Here is a 19,043-nt window from a genome sequence, read left to right on the forward strand (position 1 = left end):
TTTCAATAATTGTTTAAAACTGACATCTGCACCCCTCCTTAGCATTCAAGTTCATGGAACGGTAGAGGAAGGCTTATTAATCATAACAAATGAGGTGAACAGGGCTTAGGTTTATTAAATGGCCAAGGATAATGATGTTAAATAGCTTTAAGGTTAGATCAGATACTTTAATTGACCCTATTTCTTTTAAAAAAAAAAGTGAGACAAGAAAAGCATATTCTGGACATTAGATGAAAAATAGGTTAATTTTTTAAAAATGAGATCATTTGGAATGTTACCAAATGGCAGACATACAGTTTAAATGCACCTCTTTAGCTAATTTCCAGTGAAATCATCAAATGAAAAGAAAACAAGATGATTGGGGAGAGGTTTTACATTAACACTGGGACTCTCAGAGTTCAACGGCTAATGCCTGAGCCACTCCACATGACGGCTGGTTGCAGAAGCTCTTGATTGCCATTTGGAAAGAAGCGAAAGGGACGACAGTGAAATGTAATGGAGACATTCTGACTTGTGATTATTTGAGAGACCTTCCTTTGTGTCACGGGAACCTCCCACGTAGCTTCACGCTAGGCAGTATCTTACCCAGAATCAAGTCCAAAACCTGTGCTACAACCTTGGGCCCAGTTTTGTAGCCAGTCTGAAAACAGTAGCGAAAGCCCAGGCATCTCAGCCAAGGCCCCGGGGCATTGCTTGCTGGCATAGGGGATGCGAATGAAGACTGACTTAAAAATCGACAGATGGAAGAAAGCAGCTAGTACTTCGCACTGATGGAAAATATGTCCCTTGGGCCCCTGAAAGAGAACTTCCAGATCTTACTAACCCTTTATTACCTTCAAAGTTCAAGTTCCATTTTTTTAGGGCGTATTTGTTCTTTGCAAATTCAGAACCATTAGTGAAATGGAACACCTGGGGCTGCCCATTGTGTGCTTCTAAGAACTGGATTCTAAGTTGACTCCCTGCTTCCTTCTGGCTGACTGTGGATTCTAGCATGCGTAGCTGATTCTTCAATGTTTGTTATTTCTCCTTCTTAAGTCGCCAGGTAGTATACTGATAATAGAAAGCAAATGCTGGTTAATTAATAATTTTGGTGATTCAATTCAAAAGGTCAAGTCTAATAAAGTATCTTATGATTGTTTCAGGAATCAAAAAGGTGGTGTGCGTGTGTGTGTGTGTGTGTGTGTGTGTGTGTGTGTGTGTGTGTGTAAGAGGGAAGGGACATACAAAAAACCTAGCCTCATCATTTTAACAGAATCTTCCTAATGTTTAGATTACTGTGAAGACTGGCTTTTCCACCTGCAAAGATGATTTAATTTACCAGTAATTAATTGATCGTTGAATGCATTATTTAATTTTGTGCAAATTTTTGTTTGTCTTTCTTTTAGACATTGAATTGGTCTCGTGGTTTGCTCAGTTCTGGGTAAATGTGGTGTGCGTGTGTGTGTGTGTGTGTGTGTGTGTGTGTGTGTGTGTTGGAGGTCATTGTTGGGCTCTTCTGTTGAAGAGTACTATTTTTTCTTTTTAATTCAAGGAGGAAGAAAGTTCAGTTCCCTACCTCACACCATTAGCACCCATGCCCACTGTGTCTGTTATCCTGTAGACCATGTATTTTGTCCATTCCAGAGAATTAATCTCCCACTCCACTGTTCCAAGAAGAGGGGGCTGGAAAATGCTGTTCTGGAAGGTTCTCATATGTTAGAAGAACTGGAGAAAAGTCTGCCTCATGCCTCACCACTGGTTCCTCTCATGGAGAAAGTTTCCTCTCTTTCTCCCCAGGAAGAGCTGACCAATATGTCTAGGAGGGAAAGTGGGTAACTGATCAGAGCCTGCGCTTCCTCTGGAGTGTGGCAGCCCCCGTGGGAAAGGCTGGGCTGCGGATTTCATTCCTCAGAGCAGGACTGGGAGCCTGCCCCCACTGGGGACCGCTGGACTCTGAGCACAGTGCAGATGAGCCAAGGTCACACCGTACAGGAGAATGAAATTTCCTGTATAACCCCGTGGGGAAGCACACACAATCCAGTCCTTTAAAGAGCATGAAAGGTGTCTCAGTTTGCATGTGCTGCTGTTCTGTGATGGCATGTAGAGTGAGGGAAGGCTGTGGCCCGAGGCTGCTTCGCTCCCACCTGAGACCAACTCTTTTGCATAGCTTCTGTGGAGTAGCATTTCCATCTCGGCCTGTATCCTTGCCTCTCCTGTGCCACCGAGGACACCCAGCCCAGCTCTTCATTCCATTTTGATTTGGGCAAAGGCAGAACCAAGTTAGAGAAAATGAAAGGAGAAGGCCGCTCACCTTTATCAGATGGCAGGCCCTGCGATAGGATGCTGCGGTGTGATCTCACCTCTTGTTCCTGGTCCTTTGTTTCACTTCGCTTCTCTTCAGCCTACACGCTGCTCGTAGAGTGTTAAGGAATGACTCCGGCGCCTACAGGCATCAAGTTTTATACCTGGACAGCGTCTTTATGCCCAACCAAGAACTTTGTGTCTTTGAGGACGACAGGTTGAAGAGGAAAGATTTTTAACTTTTCTGATTGACAGGAATATCCCTCTAGAAAGTGAGTTTTTCCCACACGGTGTAGTTGCCATTGCTTCTAGAGGCTCTTTGAAACTTCTCATTATTGTAAAACAGGGATAGTTCAGGACCGTGACAGTGAGCAGTCTATAGAGAGAGCGGTCACTTATTACTGTCTATTTCAGTGCCATTGCTGGTGCTTTGTCCTGTAGCATGTGTGAGTGTCTGTGGCAGACTGGGGATCAGGAGAGGGAGCATAGCATTGCATGCCTGCTCCCAGCAATGCTTCGGGTGACTAATGTGCATTAAGCATATCGCATGTGCCAGGCCTGTGCCCAGTCTCAGGGATGAAAGATGAGTAAGCATCTAGCTCTCCCTGAGAGCTCAGTCCAGAGGGAAATGAACCCATAAATGATCATTGCAGTGACCACAGTATGCAAGGTCGGTACAGTGGAGAGGTGAGAGTAGGGAGAGCACCAGTCAGGAGAGAGAAAGGAATGCTGCTCACAGAGGGACATAGAAATAGTGTTGGAATCTGAATAGGATGCTTAAGAAGGGAAAATGGTGAGCAACCTCATGGCACATTCAGGCAAGTGGGAATTTTCAGTGCTGGGGGAGCGTGAAGACACGTGGAAGAGTGCTGAGAGCGGTGCAGGGACACCATGGATCTGGGCTGCTGTGGGACAGAAACTAAGGAAAGGCATCACAGTAAGGGGACCAAAACCCAAGGCTCCTGTGGGGGTGCCTGTAAACCTCTCCCCTTTTCTCTGCGCTGCCATGGCACACACCATGATGGACCTCTTTTCTCCACCTCTTTTCCTCGCTTCTTTTTTTTCCTCCTCGTCTCTAAGAGTCAAGGTAACACTTCCACCTGCCCACGTGCTCTTCACTGGCTGACCCCACTCAGTCCCCGGATTCAGATGACCCCTGCTCGGTATGTCGCTGTGGAGTCTCCTGCTGCCCGGAAGCCATCAGGAAGCCCACTTCCTGCAGGAATCATAAATACTTCGCCAAAACAGAACTGAAAATTTTCCTTTGTCTTTTTCCCCAACCCAACTCTTTGTATTTCTACTCCGATTAGTACCATCTTCCAAATCTCAAGGCTTCAAAGTCATAGAATTATTATTTTTTCAATCCCACTACCCTCCATGCAGGCTGTGTACAAAGTTTCTTCATAATTTCTCCCACATTGGTCCCTTCATTCTCCCTTCAGATTCTCCACCACCAGTTCCTCCCCATTCAACCTCTGGACTGTCTCATTCATTTCTCTGTCCTCATGACCATTGGTTAGGCCCTCATTGTCTCCATGCTCGGATGAGACAAGGAGTTCCCTCCATTTCTTCTGAAATGCACCCTGACCATGTCACACACACATACACACACACACACACACACACACACACACACACACCTCGCCCCTGTGCACACCTCCCCGATCAGGGCAGGCTTCTGGGCCCTGGACCTAAGAGTCCACATTCTGCCCCTACCTAACTACCTCTCCAATTTTATTTCTGTGGAATATAATCTGACACTTTTTGTTAAACAGTATGTCAAATGGAAGACTTGGCTTCCGCATCAAGATTACAGCAGAAGGATATTTTTTAAAAAGCACTCGCCAGAGTTAGAAAATAGATGATGGGTGCAGAGGTTGGTAGGAAGGGAAATGGGGAGACAGTGTTAAATAGGTAGAATTTCATTTGGGGATGACGAAGCATTCTGGAGGTGGATGGTGGCGATATCTGCACAACAGTGGGATCTGCTTACTGCCATGGACTGACACTTAAAAATGGTTATCCTGGCCAGTGTGGCTCTGTGGTTGAGCATCAGCCTATGAACCAGGAGGTCACAGTTCGATTCTCGGTCAGGGCACATGCCCAGGTTGTGGGCTCGATCCCCAGTAGGAAGGTGCAGGAAGCAGCCAGTCGATGATTCTTTCTCATCATTAATGCTTTTATCTCTCTATCTTTCTCCCTTCCTCTCTGAAATCAATAAAAATATATACTTTAAAAATTAAAAATATTTAAAATGACAAATTTCATGTTACGTATCGTTTATTCCCCTCCCCGCCCCACCCTACACACAAACTCTTGAACCTCTTGGCCAAGTTGAGAGAATATAAAAGCAGAAGGTTATTGAAGTTTGGGTCAAGGGGATTGTGGAGAGAATTGTGTTGCAGTTCCCCGGCTGCAGGGGAGTGGGGATGGATGGATGCAGGGAACCAGCCGCTCACCCCACATCTGGAGAGCGTGGCTTAAAGGACACCAATTAGGCAGTCTGCCTTGTGCTGTCCTCAGCTGGGAGCCTGGTGGATTGGTGCCCAGTGCCTGCCTGGGAAATCTAGGCGGTGAGACCTGGGGTGGCCAGCCGCTTTGGTGGCCGAGCGTGCTGCATGGGGCCTGAGCTTGCCCTCTTTGGTCAAATAAAGGCACTGTTTCCTGTGTCCCCGACAAAGACTAGGTTTCCACAAGAGGGCTGGCATCGTGGGCATTGATTTAAATGCTGTCCAGTGAGGCTGCCGAGAGAATTGATGGTCCCTCAACACAGCAGGAGATGGGAGTGAACAGGTGGGTTCCTAGGGTCAGTGGAAGAAATGAGCCACCCGGCAAGAGGGAGTTCAGTCAGGTGAAAGGAAGTGCAGGGGAGAGACCGAAGATCTCCAAGACCCCATGCACAAATCCCATTACGCCGGCTGGCCTGCAAAAGGTAAAACATTCTAGAGCAGGGAGTGAAGTAAGGCCTTTCTCACCGCTCACTTCTCCATCCCCCCAGGCTTCTAGCCCTTCTCTGGGGTCTGCAAGGGCCGCTGGTATGTTGGGCAGAAGGCTCTAGGAGGGGGACGCCCACCACACTCTCCCCTCCCTCTGAAACAGGTAACCAGTAGACTCCTCCAGACAGCGGGAAGGACTATCCTCAAAGGAAGGTTGAAATGTGAATTAACGTGGGATTGGGTCTTCTGGATTCTGAATCAAGACTGTTTTGCTGCTTAAAAGGGTTTTAAGGCTTTGTATCATCTAAGAAGTATCAGGTATGGGCCTGCCTGAGCTTTCCCCCAGGGAGAGGGGAGGAACTCTTCCTACCAGGCAGGTTTAAAGAGACAATGAATGACAAAACGTAAGAGTTGCTTTTATGTTTACACCCTATGAGTCCTGCTTACTCAAGGTGCCAGTTCCACCTCTCAGTGTGGGCCCCCCAGCCAAACCAGACAACCGTCTTCCCTGAACACCCCAGGAGGAGTCCAATTCCACTTCTGTGCTTTGGCGCACGGCCCTCCTTGACTCCTCTTCCCACACTGTATTTTCTTAATGTTACTTCTTGCCTTAGAGGCTGTTTGTACTTGTCTGATCTTTCATTTAATTTTAAACTGCTTGAGGGAAAGAACTGTCTTATTTACCTCTGTGTCCCACGCATCATATATCATAGTACTTAGCACATGTAGCATTTGAATTAGATTATAGAATGACCAAATGACTGGTGAGTGAAATAATACGTTTGATGGCTGGTATGAATTATGCGTATGAAGGTAGAAAAGTCAGAATTATTGCATTCTCATTGCCCCCCTTCCCCCCCATTGCCAAGCAACGTTTGAAGAGGGTGTATCTGACTCACAGACCAACTTTCCCAATGCTACCTGCACACACAGTGTTCTAACCGCGTCTAAAGAGGACTTATCAGCTTTTTCTGGGCGTACATAATTCTTTTTCATTTTTTAAAAATTTAGATAAATGACAAAATGTCTATATTTTTAATCAAAAAATTACAGAGTACAAATAAGCATTGCAATAAACAGTCACCTGCAAACCACCTCCCAGGCCTAACCTACTGTTAACGCGGTCTCTCATTTTTTGTCGTGTGCCCATTTCTTTCTTGGAATAACAGTATAGGCCAATTGGCATAAAATTAATATTTGTCCTGTTATTTTAGGAAGAGATTCTAAAAGGATTTATCATGTGCATGGAGGAGGAAGATGATGCAAAAGAATAAAATCCTGGATGTGTAGACCTATCCCTGAGAGTGGGAGTCAAAGCTAAGTCAGTGAAATGATTCATTCAACCATTGTTATGTTCCAACTCCCCAGGCTAAAGAGGGAGAGCTGGCCCGGGGACCAAGTGGGATCTATAGCAAACAGCCTGCTTCCAAGTCAGCCTGCCTCCCGCACCCTAGGCCAGTCTGCCCCACACCTGGCTGTGATGGTGATGAATACACCGGGAGCCAGAGCTACAACTTTAGAGAAAGGGGAGTGAGAGAGGGGGAGAGGTTATAAGGAGGACATGGTGATGAAAAGAGACTTGACTTGGGGTGGTGAATACACAACACAATATACAGAAGATGTATGGTAGAATTGTACACCTAAAACTTATATAATTTTATTAACCACTGTCACCCCAATAAATTCAATGAAAAACAAAAACAATAAGCTACTACTCTTGAGGAATTTTTCTTTCTTCCTTGAAGCCCTGGGTGTTGATTGAATTTGGGAGGAGCGGTTTGAAAACTAGAGTGTGGAGAAAAACTTTACAGCAGTTGTTTTCAGTTGGGGTGATTTTGCTCCCCAGAGAACACTGGCAATGTCTGGAGTTATTTGTGGGGTGACAACTAGGGGGACGGTGACACTGGCATGTAGTGGGTGGAGACCAGGGTTGTCCATAAACATCCTCCAGTGCATCGCACACCCTCCCACAACAAAGAAGCACCAGGCCCCCAAAGCCAGCAGCGCTGAGGTGGAGAAACCCTGCTTAAAACAAGAAGGCGAGAAAACACTTGGCAGTAATGCCTAGAAGAGCAAGGACTGTAAAATATTTATTGCATTACTTCTCACTTGCCCATTGAGATGTCAGTTTGAAAGCTCTTCTCCGTGAGTTTAGAGCCCATTGGTAGATTAAGAACGCTAAAGGATGTTATCAGTGGCCAGTGTTTTATGCATTTTTGAAAGGTCAAGGGTTGTCATAAGAAAGGGCAGAAAGTACTTCATGGAAATCATCCTTGAAATTATCCCAAGTAGCTTTTTAAAACGATTTCATTAAATTCAGTGGTGCAAATGGCCAAGTGGTTTTTAATCCAGGAGCAAAGCTGGGGAAAGGTGTGAGTGTGTGCATGTGTGCATGTGTGTGTGTGTGTGTGTGTGTGTGTGGTTGGGGGGTGGGGAGGAGGAAGAGAATAATGAAGCTTCTTTCTAGCTTTGCTGTTGAGATTTATTTACTTTTTAACCAAATTAATCTCTTTGCAGTATTCCTTTGTGTTTGTCTTCAGCCTGGGAGTGACTTGCAGGGTTCAGAGACAGCATTATGTACCTGTGACACTGACCCCATTGTTTATTTTCCATATTAAAAATAAAAGCACTTTGAGGGAAGACAAAGAGGGAAATGCGTGCTGTGGTGCAGCAGTGGGTGACCCAGCTGGAAGTTGGGATGGCTGTCAGGTCACCAGAACTTAAGGAGGGCAGGGGAGGTGGTCGGTACTCGAGGAAGAATTAGGTGGACTGGAAGTAGAGGCACGGAAATTAAGCATGTAACTTGCAAAGCTTTATATTATTTTTTAAAGCTGGATTGAATCAGGGAACGTGGCTTTGCAGACATACAGAGATAAAACAGCTTGGCAGAGTTAGGGGAGGGGGGAGGGGATCTAAATTAAGTATAACAGTTGCCTGCAGTTTAGTTGCTGACAAAAAACAAGTAGTTTTCCCTGAGAAGCATGTGTAATCTGTCAAGAGGGGAAAAAAGAACAATTAGCACCCTTCTTACATAAGAGCTTATTGATAGCACCATATTAATTTTAATCATTTAATTAAAAATGCTCCTCTATCTTCTTTATTGCAAATTAATAAACTATACATGTCCCTGACTTTCACTTGTCTCATACTTAGCAAGGAAAACATAGTTTTCTCTGACCACCTAGTGTACAGCAATGAGATTTCCCCCCTTCATATCCCCTAACTGTCCCATAGATCAACATCTGCTTTATATTTTTCTTGTTGCTCTATCATCTGTCTATCCATCCATCCATCACCAAACACCACAAATTTGGTAGCTTAAAACAACAGAAATGTATTCCCTCATGGCCTAGGGGCCAGAAGTTTGAAATCTGAAAGCTCTGGGGGAGAATCTTTCCTTCCCTCTTCCAGTGTCTAGGAGCCCCAGGCAATACTTGGCTTGTGGCTGCATAACTTCAGTCTCTGTGCTGCTTTCATAGAACACCATGGACCAGGTGGCTTGTAAATGACAGAGATTTATTTCTCATCGTTTTGGAGGCTGGAAAGCACAAGATCAAAGGGTCCTAGTATTTGGTGTCTGTGAGGGCCCTCTTCCTGCTTCATAGACAGGTGTCTTTTTACTATGTCCTCACACGGTGGAAGTGGTGAGGGAGCTCTCTGGGGTCTTCTTTGTAAGGGCACTAATCCCACTCATGAGGACTTCACCCTTATGACCTAAACACCTCCAAAGGCCCCACCTTTAAATACCATCTCACTGGGGATTAGGTTTCAACATATACATTTGGGTGGGGCACTGTGTCTGTCTTCACATGGCCTTTTCCACTGTGTCTGTGTCTTGTCCTCTTCTGTCTATTATGAGGACACTTGTCATTGGATTTAGGGCCTACTGGATAATCCAGGATGATCTCATCTTGAGATCCTTAACTTAATCACGTCTGCAAATACCTTTTTTCATATTAAGATTACATTCGCAGGTTCCTGGTATTAGAACATAGATAATATCTTTTGAGGAGGTCACCATGCAATTCACTACTCTATCTATCTGTCTGTCTGAGTTCTTTTTGTTTTTTTGTTTTGTTTTCTGGAGTGCTGAGTACACAATAGTTACTAATAAATGCTTATTGATTTGAAAGTTATTTGTGGTGGCCTTATTTTAAAGTGACCCAATTAATGGCTGAGCTAATTGCCTCACCTTGTTTCAAAGATATTCTGCCATTAGCTCTAAGGGACATCCAAAGTGAATGTGTGTTTCAGACTGGAGACCACACATCTAACAGTTTCGTGCACGGTAAGCGCAGTCCGTAAATTGAATTGTTATTATAACCTGTAAGAGTGCTATTTTTCTAAATGTTAATCCTTGGGCTGCAATTAACTTCCTAGGTGGTCTTGAGGATTAGTACCTCCCAGTAAGGTGTAAATGTTTTAGTTGAATCAACTGAATTTATCCTTTATTAATTTGGGTGCCCTAGAAGAGAAAGAAAAAAAATCATCAGAACTTTAAAAATAGGGGGGAGAGAGTCATTATATTAACACTAGAGGCCCAGTGCACAAATTCGTGCACGGGTGAGGTCCCTTGGCCTGGCCGGCAATTGAGGCCGATCGGGACCCTCTCTCCCAGTCCCTATCAGGGCCCAGGGCCGGTTGGAGGGATTGCGGGAGGTTGGCCAGCTGCAGGAGGTTAGCTGTGGGAACGCACTGACCACCCAGGGAAGCTCCTGCATTGAGTGTCTGCCCCTTGGTGGTCAGTGCATGTCATAGCTATTTGTTGTAATGGTCGCTTAGGCTTTTATATAGATAGATAGATAGATAGATAGATAGATAGATAGATAGGTAGAAATTAAGTTATAAAGCAAAGACAGATAGACACCATCCTCTCTGTAGGTTCTGGAAACAGCATGGCCAAGAGGAAGGGACCCTAAATTCTAGATCAGGAGACCTAGGCCTGGCTCTGCTGCTGTTTGTGTGGCCTTGGGCAAGTCACTTAGTTTTCCAGGCTTCAGTTGCCTACTTTTTCAGAAAACCCAATGGATTAAACCAGTAGTTTTTCCAACTGCCTTCCAGTGTGCCACGGCATCTTCTTCTAAACTGCTGCTCACTCCTGCCTCACTGTTTTCTCCGAGATGAGAAAACTGGGTTTGGTTCCAAATTAAGAAACTTTGGTGTTTTTGTTTCTCTTCATGCACCTGCTTGCAGCGGAAAGCTACAAGGAAAGCCAGGCCATGAAGATTAAAGAGGAACCCATGGAGGTTGACATCCAGGACTCGCATGTCTCCATATCACCCAGCCGGAATGTTGGCTATAGCACTTTAATCGGGCGCGAGAAAACCGAACCCTTACAGAAGCTGCCAGAGGGCAGGGTGCCCCCAGAGAGGAACCTCTTCAGTCAGGACATCTCTGTGAAGATGGCTTCCGAGCTCCTGTTTCAACTGTCAGGTATGTTTGTGTGCAGGAAGATGTCAATCATTGGGAATAATTGTAAGGAAAGCCACTCAAAGTAAAAACACCCATGTGATAGGATTTGTTTTTAGACAGAAATCAGTTTTGTGCCTCGGACATGCCTCCTGCAACTCAAACTCAGTTAATCAAAGGTTGCCAAGTTGAACTCCTGCCAAACTTTCTTTAATAAATAGTTAAGAATCGTTTGAAATTAGAACTCTATTCAATCCTGTGCAAATGATCCCTGTTGACTAGGCTACACATCTTACCTCTAATTTTGTTTAGGCAGTTGATCTGATTAACAGCCTTTTTTTTTTCTTCTAATGTGCAAAAGATAAACTTCAATTTACTCCAACAGTGACTGCATTACCATGAATTCCAAATTAGTGTGGTTCTGAATTAATGAGATTGTACTGTATCTCGCCAAAAAAAAAAAAAATCAAGGAAAGGAAAAAGCAAAAGTTGAAGAGTGAGGATTCTTTCTGGCTCTAGCCTAGTAGAAGGTTTTCTGTAAACCAACTGTGTCTACTTCAAATACCTGGAATTCAAAAGTGCAGTAATTACCAGCTCGGCTAAGGGTCTAAAACTCTAGATAGACTAGCTGAGAGTTCTAGTACCTACATTTTTCCCTTTGTTAACTCTTTCAAACTGCATACTTCTGTCCTTAACAGATTGTCTGAACATGACTGAGGCTGATGATATGAACATGTATTAGATTTAGATTTACGTAGAGGTACCTCCCTTGTCCACAGTCAGGTCTATATATTGAAGTCCATGCATAAAGTTTGTTATTAATGTTGGATGAGCTCTTTGTGATGGATAACAAATTTAAAGCACCCATTAAGTGCCTCATTATTTAAGTATTCACTTGTTTTTCCTGCTAAGAAAAATACCAGGAAAGAGAAAAGAAGCTAGAATCCGTGTGCCACCATGATAGTCCACCTTCCATTGGCCCAGTCACCCCCCCACACACACACCTGTGACACTAAGTTGGTGCCGAAAATGGAAGCCTCCGGGTTCTCAATCAAGGACTGTATTTGTGCAGAGTTCTGCCATGGTGGAAATAGTTCCATCTGTCCGCTCAAGAGGACACAGATCTTTGTAAGCTCCAAAACGTGCAAGGTGCTTTTTTTTATATAGGCTTAAAAATCTCTAGAAACAGTATAACCTGGACGATGATTTAGCAGTTACAATTGGCACAAGTGGGGCCTGTGAGGTTCTTTTCAGAGTCTCGTCTCTGAGAGTCCATTATCACAGTCTGCTATCAGCTCGAAACTTTGTGTCTGAGAGTTCTCACCCTGGCGCTGCCACAACTGCCCGGGTGACCTCAGGCAAGTCATTTAGCCCCGATTTCCTGCTTTCTAAAAGAACACTGCCTGGGAATCTAAATTCACCCTCATTGTCACTGGCGAGTGGACAGAAAGGAATTGTCCCTGCAAACTGGCGTGCAGCAGCTCCAGACTCTTGTTACAGAGCATGGAACAGATGTGGTACGTCTTTGTTGAGATTTTTCCCCAAATCCGTTAAGATTAGGTGGTTTTTTTAGTTGCCCTGCCGTTGAAACCTGAAACCCTTGTAGAGTTGGCCGGGTTTTCTCTGGACACTTAAAAGAAGCCATTGAGAGCTGTGACAGTCAGGGCAGAATCTTCACATTTGAACTGCGTGGGGGAGGCCAGAGTTCAGCTTTTGTGTTCTTGAAAGCTAATTAAATAAGTCCTGACAGCTGGTAGAGACAGACCTCAAGACAGAGGCAGGGAGGGTCTACCTCTCCTTGTCTAAGGATAGTTTGCGTCCCGTGTGACATTTATCAGCGCCAGCGCTCGGTGGCTGCAGCACCCAGAGGTCTCACGGCTGTTTTATATCCCCTCTCACAAAAGGGCCGACTGTACAGAATGCGCAAAGGTTGCCATCGAAGTCAGGAGAGGAACGGTTGCAACAACGACAATTTTCCTACTGAGTCAGAGGGGAGCAGAAATTTTCAGCCAGGGAAAGATCCAGTAGAAATCACTATCTTTGTGCACGAATGTGTGTGTGTGTGTGTGTGTGTACATGTACTTCCTCAGGCCTGATTAAAACCAGACAACACGCTTGAACGTTGTTGGTAACCATTCCCTTTGATTGGTTTTCAATCATGTTTTTGTGGATGCTATCCACATGCTTCTGACGGTTGTCTTTACCAATGCGACAGGGAGGGTTCGGCTGTTTAAAAGAGAAACCAAAAAGAAAACCAAGGGAGAGAAATGGTGAGGCTCTTTCGGCTGAAGCCTTAAAGACACAGTTGCATGTGGATGACCTAAGAGACGTGTTTCATTCTTTCTCCTTCCAGAAAAAGTGAGCAAAGAGCACAATCACACAAAAGAAAACACCATCCGCACGACCACCAGGTAGGTGCTTGATGTGGGGGCCCTCAGAACATGCACGTCGAACATTGTTCCCCAAACCATGTTCCCCAACTGGGTTCGAAGGAGTCATGCCCTTACCACCGTATTGTGTGAGAACTTTGGTTGGTGGAAACAATACAGCAAGCGAGGACACTAAAGGGGGGGGCCATTAATATTTATCAAACATCCAAGAGGGGTCTTTTGCGGGGGAGTTCCCTTATGCTTCTGTGTTCTACTCCTGACGGTCACTTTGTGAAGCAGGTATTATTTTCTTGGCAGAAGTTTCTGGGCCTAGAGAGTGTAATGGGTGGCCCAGCAGAGGCTGGGAGCTGGATCTGCGTCTCAGGACAGCCCTGCTTGGGTGGAGACCAGTGCCCACTGCAGCTGCACCTATGTAGGTCTGAGGCCGTGGGCTGATAATCCGTCACCAAGGAAATCCCAGCGTTTTATCTCATTGATATTAGTAGGAGGGCAGAAAAGGTACAAAGCAGAAGAAAGACAGTGCTTTAAAAATAAAAAACCTTGCAGGAAAGCCGATATCGCTAACAACTGTGGGTAAGGAAGCTTGCCATTAGCTACAGGCAGTTTGAGGAGGTCGGCCAGAGTGGGCGCCCCATCAGGCTGCCAAATAGGAGGGACCAGCCAGTGCTGCTGGCCATCGGACTCTGAGTGGTTGAGGTGAGCGCCAGCAAGCGCAGTCCCCGCCGCTGCGGATGAGTTGCTCCGGGGGAGATGCGAAGGCTTTAAGCCAAAGAGCTTGGCTTCCCTGAACAAAGGTGGGTGCTCCCTCGTGGGAGTGCTGATTAGTTTTGTGCCTTTAATTCTCGCAACAAGAGACACACGATGTTTTTCTCTTTGGCGTGGTCTGGATTGACCTCAGCAGCATCAGGCACGTGGAAGGGGCTCAGTCGAACCTTACCTGAGTTGTGTTTTCTTTTTCATTCTATGAACTGGAACTGAAGAGCACCACACATCACGCAGTAATAATGAGCACAGAGCCAGCCTGCCTCACACCGAGATGACAGAGTGTCAGGGAAGGACCCTCCCGCTAACAGAGCAGGAGAGTGGTGTTAGCCTGGTCTCCACCGATAAGGGCAGGGCTGGGAAATGGGTTTTGCGGTCTGGCCTGCGCATTGCACTGGGAAGTGGGTCTGGCCGGTGGGAAGTCTGTTTCCTCTATGAAGTGGGATGCTCAGATAGGACATGTGGGCCACTGTCCAGTCCAGCCTACCTTCTGCCTGCAATCCGAAGGCTATTTAGTGTGTGTGCTTGTGTCTATGGGTTAAACACATAAAACGGGCCAGATTGGTACACATCGCAAGGTGGCAGGCTACCAACAGTAAATGTTCCTTTTCATTGGCTTCCATGGGTTTCTCGAAGTGTCGCAGGCCAAGTTCCCTGGCAGCAGAGCCTGAGAGGGGTGCGGCTGTGGAGGGCTTTATCGAGAAGTGTTCTCCCTGGAGCCTGCGGGGGCAGGAGAGGAAGGCGAGATCACTGAGCAAGCATTGGTTGTAGCTGGATTTGAGCTTCTGCTCCGTCCTACAGTGAATTCTGGAAGATGAACTGCACCCGAGTGAATTCTGCTTCGAAGCAAGGGTGCAGTTCCTTGCAGCCCCTTAGATTTCTCGGACTTCAGCAGGGGCAAATGTCACCTCCCCGGGAGGGGGCGCGGATGGTGAGGGCAGTAAGCAGCCCACACTCCCAGAAACTTGGAGAGTGCACTGGGGGGAGGGGGGGGATGGAGCAGGACCCCAGCAGCATTTCCCGCGGGGGTCCTTTGCTTCCTGCTGCTCTTTAAGCTTACATTGTAATATTTATATCACAGAAAGGTATGCGGCAAGACCACGTTATTTTATGATTTTCAGGTGTTCTCTGGGAAGAGGGGAGAGGAGGTTTGAACTAACCCCAAACAAGTGAAATGAGCCTCATAGCCTTGATTGCTTTGGCTGGAGCTAGAGCATAATTACAGGATCGAAGAGAACGTTTTTTAGCCATTTGGCAAAAATGAAGCAATCCTTAAACCCTCCTCCTGATGGGAGCAAGAAGAAATAAGATCTTTTGCCCAAAGTAAAAGAAGAGGTGCTGCCTATTAACCCCCCACCACCCCATGCAATAGTGCTCAGAAATCAGTATTACAGAATTCTTGGTTTATTGTTTTTCTACAAAACCCTCCGTGTGTTTTTATTTTTCCTTTGAGTCGGCAACTTACTCAATTAGCCTCTCCTCAAATAGGCCTCTTTTTTACCTTCTCACCTCATTACTTCAGGTGAAATAGAATCAAGCTACTTTGTGCCAAGAAATCCTCTTTAACCTGAGTTAACTGATAGCAGGGATGGGGGAGGGAGGATGCCAACTCTCTCCTTTTTTGAGTCTGGTTTATTTCATATGCACAAGGTCAACTTACAGGTTATGTTTTAAGGTAATATTTGGGGTACTTTTCAGAAAGATCTGCATCATCTCCACATTTCCATATCTCCAGATTTGTAAGGACTTAGTGAGATGTTTGGTTAGTTATCAGATTTCTCGTGTTTGATTTCCTAGAAGCCTCTGACTGTACAGAACAATGGCTCATGATTGGAATCATGTTCAGAGTCTACCGTGTTTTCGAGTTGCCAGGCACATTTAAGATGGAGCGTAATTTAACAGTGAAGTATAATGGGGAAGGGAAGCCCTGGGGTGCTGCTCCCAGGGAAGTATTCCGATCAAGCTCCTTCAAACACCAATGGGTGCATGAGCTCCTCGATTCAGTGACACCTCCTGCTCATGGGGTCTGACACCCGGGGGGCCGAGGGGAGAGACAATTCAGGCCACACTGAAGAAAGGAGCTGACGCTCTCCCTGTCCTTCATAAACCCATGGCTTCCCCCACAAGTGTTTATTATTATTGATCTTGATTCTCATTCTAACCACAAGAACTAAGGAAAAGTGTAGCCACCCAGGATGAAACCTGGGTTCTCAACCTTCTGGCCTGAACCTACAGTTCCTCATGTTGTTACCCAACCATAAAATTATTTTCATTGCTACTTCATAACTGTAATGTCACTACTGTTATGAATCATAATGTAAATATCTGATATGCAGGATGGTCTTAGGCGACCCCTGTGAAAGGATCATTCGACCGCCAAAAGGGTCTTGACCCACAGTTTAAGAACTGCTGCTCTATAGGTTGGCATTTCTATATGTGCTGACCACTGAGACTTGGGGGTGCTGATTTCCCTGCCGGGCACCAAGAGAACATGACGCCTATGAATGTGTTTACAGTGAACTCTCCATCCCACACGGGCCGTGGCTACACCTCCCTCCTCATCACACCCTCCCTGGTCCCGCTGTCCATTGGCAATCCCGCTGTTTGTTAATACCTCTAAGGTGGGGAGATATGGAAAGAGAAAATGATGTTAGACAGCATTCCTTGTTAGCAATGTTTAAAAAGAGGCTTAGGTGAAGCCAAAGGTTGAAACTAATAACTAGCAAGTTCTGGATCATTGGTTCTCTGCCTCATGTTTTGTGTGGTGTGTTGTGTTTTAACTCTTACAATGGAAAATTTCAAAACTACAGAATGTACTCATCCTTCAGTTTGAGCAATGATCATAACCCATATAATTTCATCCATCCTCTCCTTTTGGTTCCCTTCTCTCTCCCTGGATTATTTTGAAGCAAATCCCAGACATTTTAAGAACTGGTTTAAGAATGTCTTTTTTTAAAAAAATCCTAAAAACTTAGATCAACTGCTTAAATTGGGATCATCTTCCCAAAAGTAAAGGAGGAAAACAATCAATAAAGTGCACCATGTGGCCAGGCAGAAAAAATCAATCTACATAGCAGCCAGAATGATTGGCTCACGTGGTCCTGCTCACCAGTGCCTTGACCTCACCCCTCCTCCCTGGTGCATGCCCTCCTCCGGCACCTCCATCGCATCAGTCCCTTGGTTGGGACGTCACTGGAAATGCTAACACAGCCGTTCCTTTGCCTGTTTAACCTTAGAGTCTAGAAAATTCAATCCAAGTGTAAAGAAGCCCGTGTGTCTCCTTTGAGATAGTGTGTGGACGGAGTGTTCTTAACGCCATCTGACCTGACAAATGAGATGGGAAGGCAGGCCAGCCAGAACCATGAGAACAGAAGGCTTGAACCCTAAAGAGATTAACCAAATCCTGACTTTTCTATTTCCTTCCCCCGCACAAGCCTGGGTTCCACAGGGACCAGATAACCAGCTACTATGATTGTTTGTTGATGAAAATATATGAGGCGTGATCTCATAACCAGATCCCAAAGTTTAATGGAATAAAAAGATCTCCATCTTCTGACATGGACCATCACCCAGCCAGGTGCAGGATAAGATCGAAATAGGAAAATGGAACCCTAGAGCCAGAGTCAGATAGCTCCTGGCAGGTGAATTGGACATGCTCAATGTTGTATGACACCATGGACTTCAAACAATGGCTGCCAACAGCCCTCTCTTGGTTATTTGTTCTCCTCTCCCCATTAATAATTCAGTGTCCCTGGGGATATAAGATTGCAGGCCTATAAGAAAAACTTCTCACACCTGGCACACTTTATTCCAAACGCAAGGAAGTGTTTACCTGAATTGTCCTTTTCCCCTCACTAGACTAAAAAGCAGAAGTGGAGCAAATCCGAGAAAGGGAGATTTATATCACGCTGTGCCGACCAACATTTAATTTGCACAACTTTCAAAATTGGAAATGCAGGCTATTTTTCTGTGATTTAGATAATGGCACTTACAGTGTTTACTGAGAAACATATGCATTTGGAGGTGTTCAATATAGAATTTCCCCGTGTGCGGGTTTGGATGAAATGTCCTTAAGTATTTATGATTCGGTAATAGAAATTGCACAAATTTGTAAAAGTATAATGTGCTGCCTCAATTTGTGCAATTTTCCCTTTACGTTTTCTGAAAGGCACAAGAGAACAATGCTCCATTACCTTAGAGAGTAAAAGATGACACGTAAAGAACTCTGGGTTAGACGGAGGCAATTAAGAAAGCAGGAGAGGGAGCAAATGAAATTGGTGGCTTTTGAGTTGCTTTCCTCAGATTCTCTCTACCTTTTACAGTTCACGGCTTTAAGATTAAATACACTAAGAATTCTATTTCTAAAATATGGAAATTACTGCTAATTTCATGGCAGTATATCCTTTGGTTAGGATATTCAGTGCTTTTTTTAGTGAGGTCAAGGCTGTTGGCGGGCCATTGCAACTTTTTTAAAGTGCACTTCCTCTAGCCTGCAGATCAAAGGGTCCTGGGTTTGATTCCGGTCAAGGGCATGTACATTGGTTGCAGGCTCCTCCCCATCCTGGGCCCTGGTCAGGGTGTATGCAGGAGCAAACCAATAGATGTGTTTCTCTCACATTGATATTTCTCTCTGGCTTTCCCTCTCTCTTCCACTCTCTAAAAGATCAATGGAAAAATATCCCCAGGTGAAAAATAAAGGGCCCTTCCTCTGGACCAGTGCTCCAAACCTTTTTTTGGCCGTGCCCCTCCTAAGCATCTCTAAAATCCTGATGCCCCCTCCCCTGTGACATGTTCTTATTAATGTGGAGGATGCCTGAAAGGCCATTACTTTGGTCTAAACAAACTTCCAAAGAACATGGCCTTCATGAAAGAAAAAAAAATAAAAGAACAAAGGACAGTTGAAGTACTGAGGAAGAAATCGTTAAAAAAATAATAATAATATGAAGTGATATGAAAAAATAGCAAATAGGGTTTCAAAACATATAACAGAGAACTGAAATGCATAAATATGTCACATTATATATTTATATACTGTATATGAGGCCCCTAGGACTATAAGAAATGCAAAAAAAATCACTGTTAATAACTCATTCTCATATTGCCCCCCCCCTAAAAATTAAATTGCCCCCCTCTGGGGCATGTGCCCCACGTTGGGAACCATGGCTCTAGACCAGGGGTAGGCAACCTTTTTGTGAGTGCGTGCCAAAACCAGCAAAATCTCTGACTCAAAATTCTTCTGCGTGCCAACCCTAATTTTTTGAGAACA

The 19,043-nt window shown here is 45.1% G+C and overlaps 1 protein-coding gene across 8 annotated transcripts in view; it reads left to right on the forward strand.

Annotated features, from left to right (window-relative positions):
- The window catches only part of ZNF827 (zinc finger protein 827), a 167,221-nt gene that overhangs the window by 78,893 nt on the left and 69,285 nt on the right, over positions 1–19,043 (forward strand). For all 8 annotated transcript variants that reach the window (XM_006755945.2, XM_015558891.1, XM_015558887.1 and 5 more), the window contains exons 6-7: positions 10,410–10,649; positions 12,979–13,036. In XM_006755945.2, coding sequence (XP_006756008.1) covers positions 10,410–10,649; positions 12,979–13,036 — 298 coding nt within the window. The remainder of the gene's footprint in view (positions 1–10,409; positions 10,650–12,978; positions 13,037–19,043) is intronic.

Source organism: Myotis davidii, unplaced genomic scaffold (assembly GCF_000327345.1).
Source record: "Myotis davidii unplaced genomic scaffold, ASM32734v1 scaffold151, whole genome shotgun sequence".
Classification (NCBI taxonomy): domain Eukaryota; kingdom Metazoa; phylum Chordata; class Mammalia; order Chiroptera; family Vespertilionidae; genus Myotis; species Myotis davidii.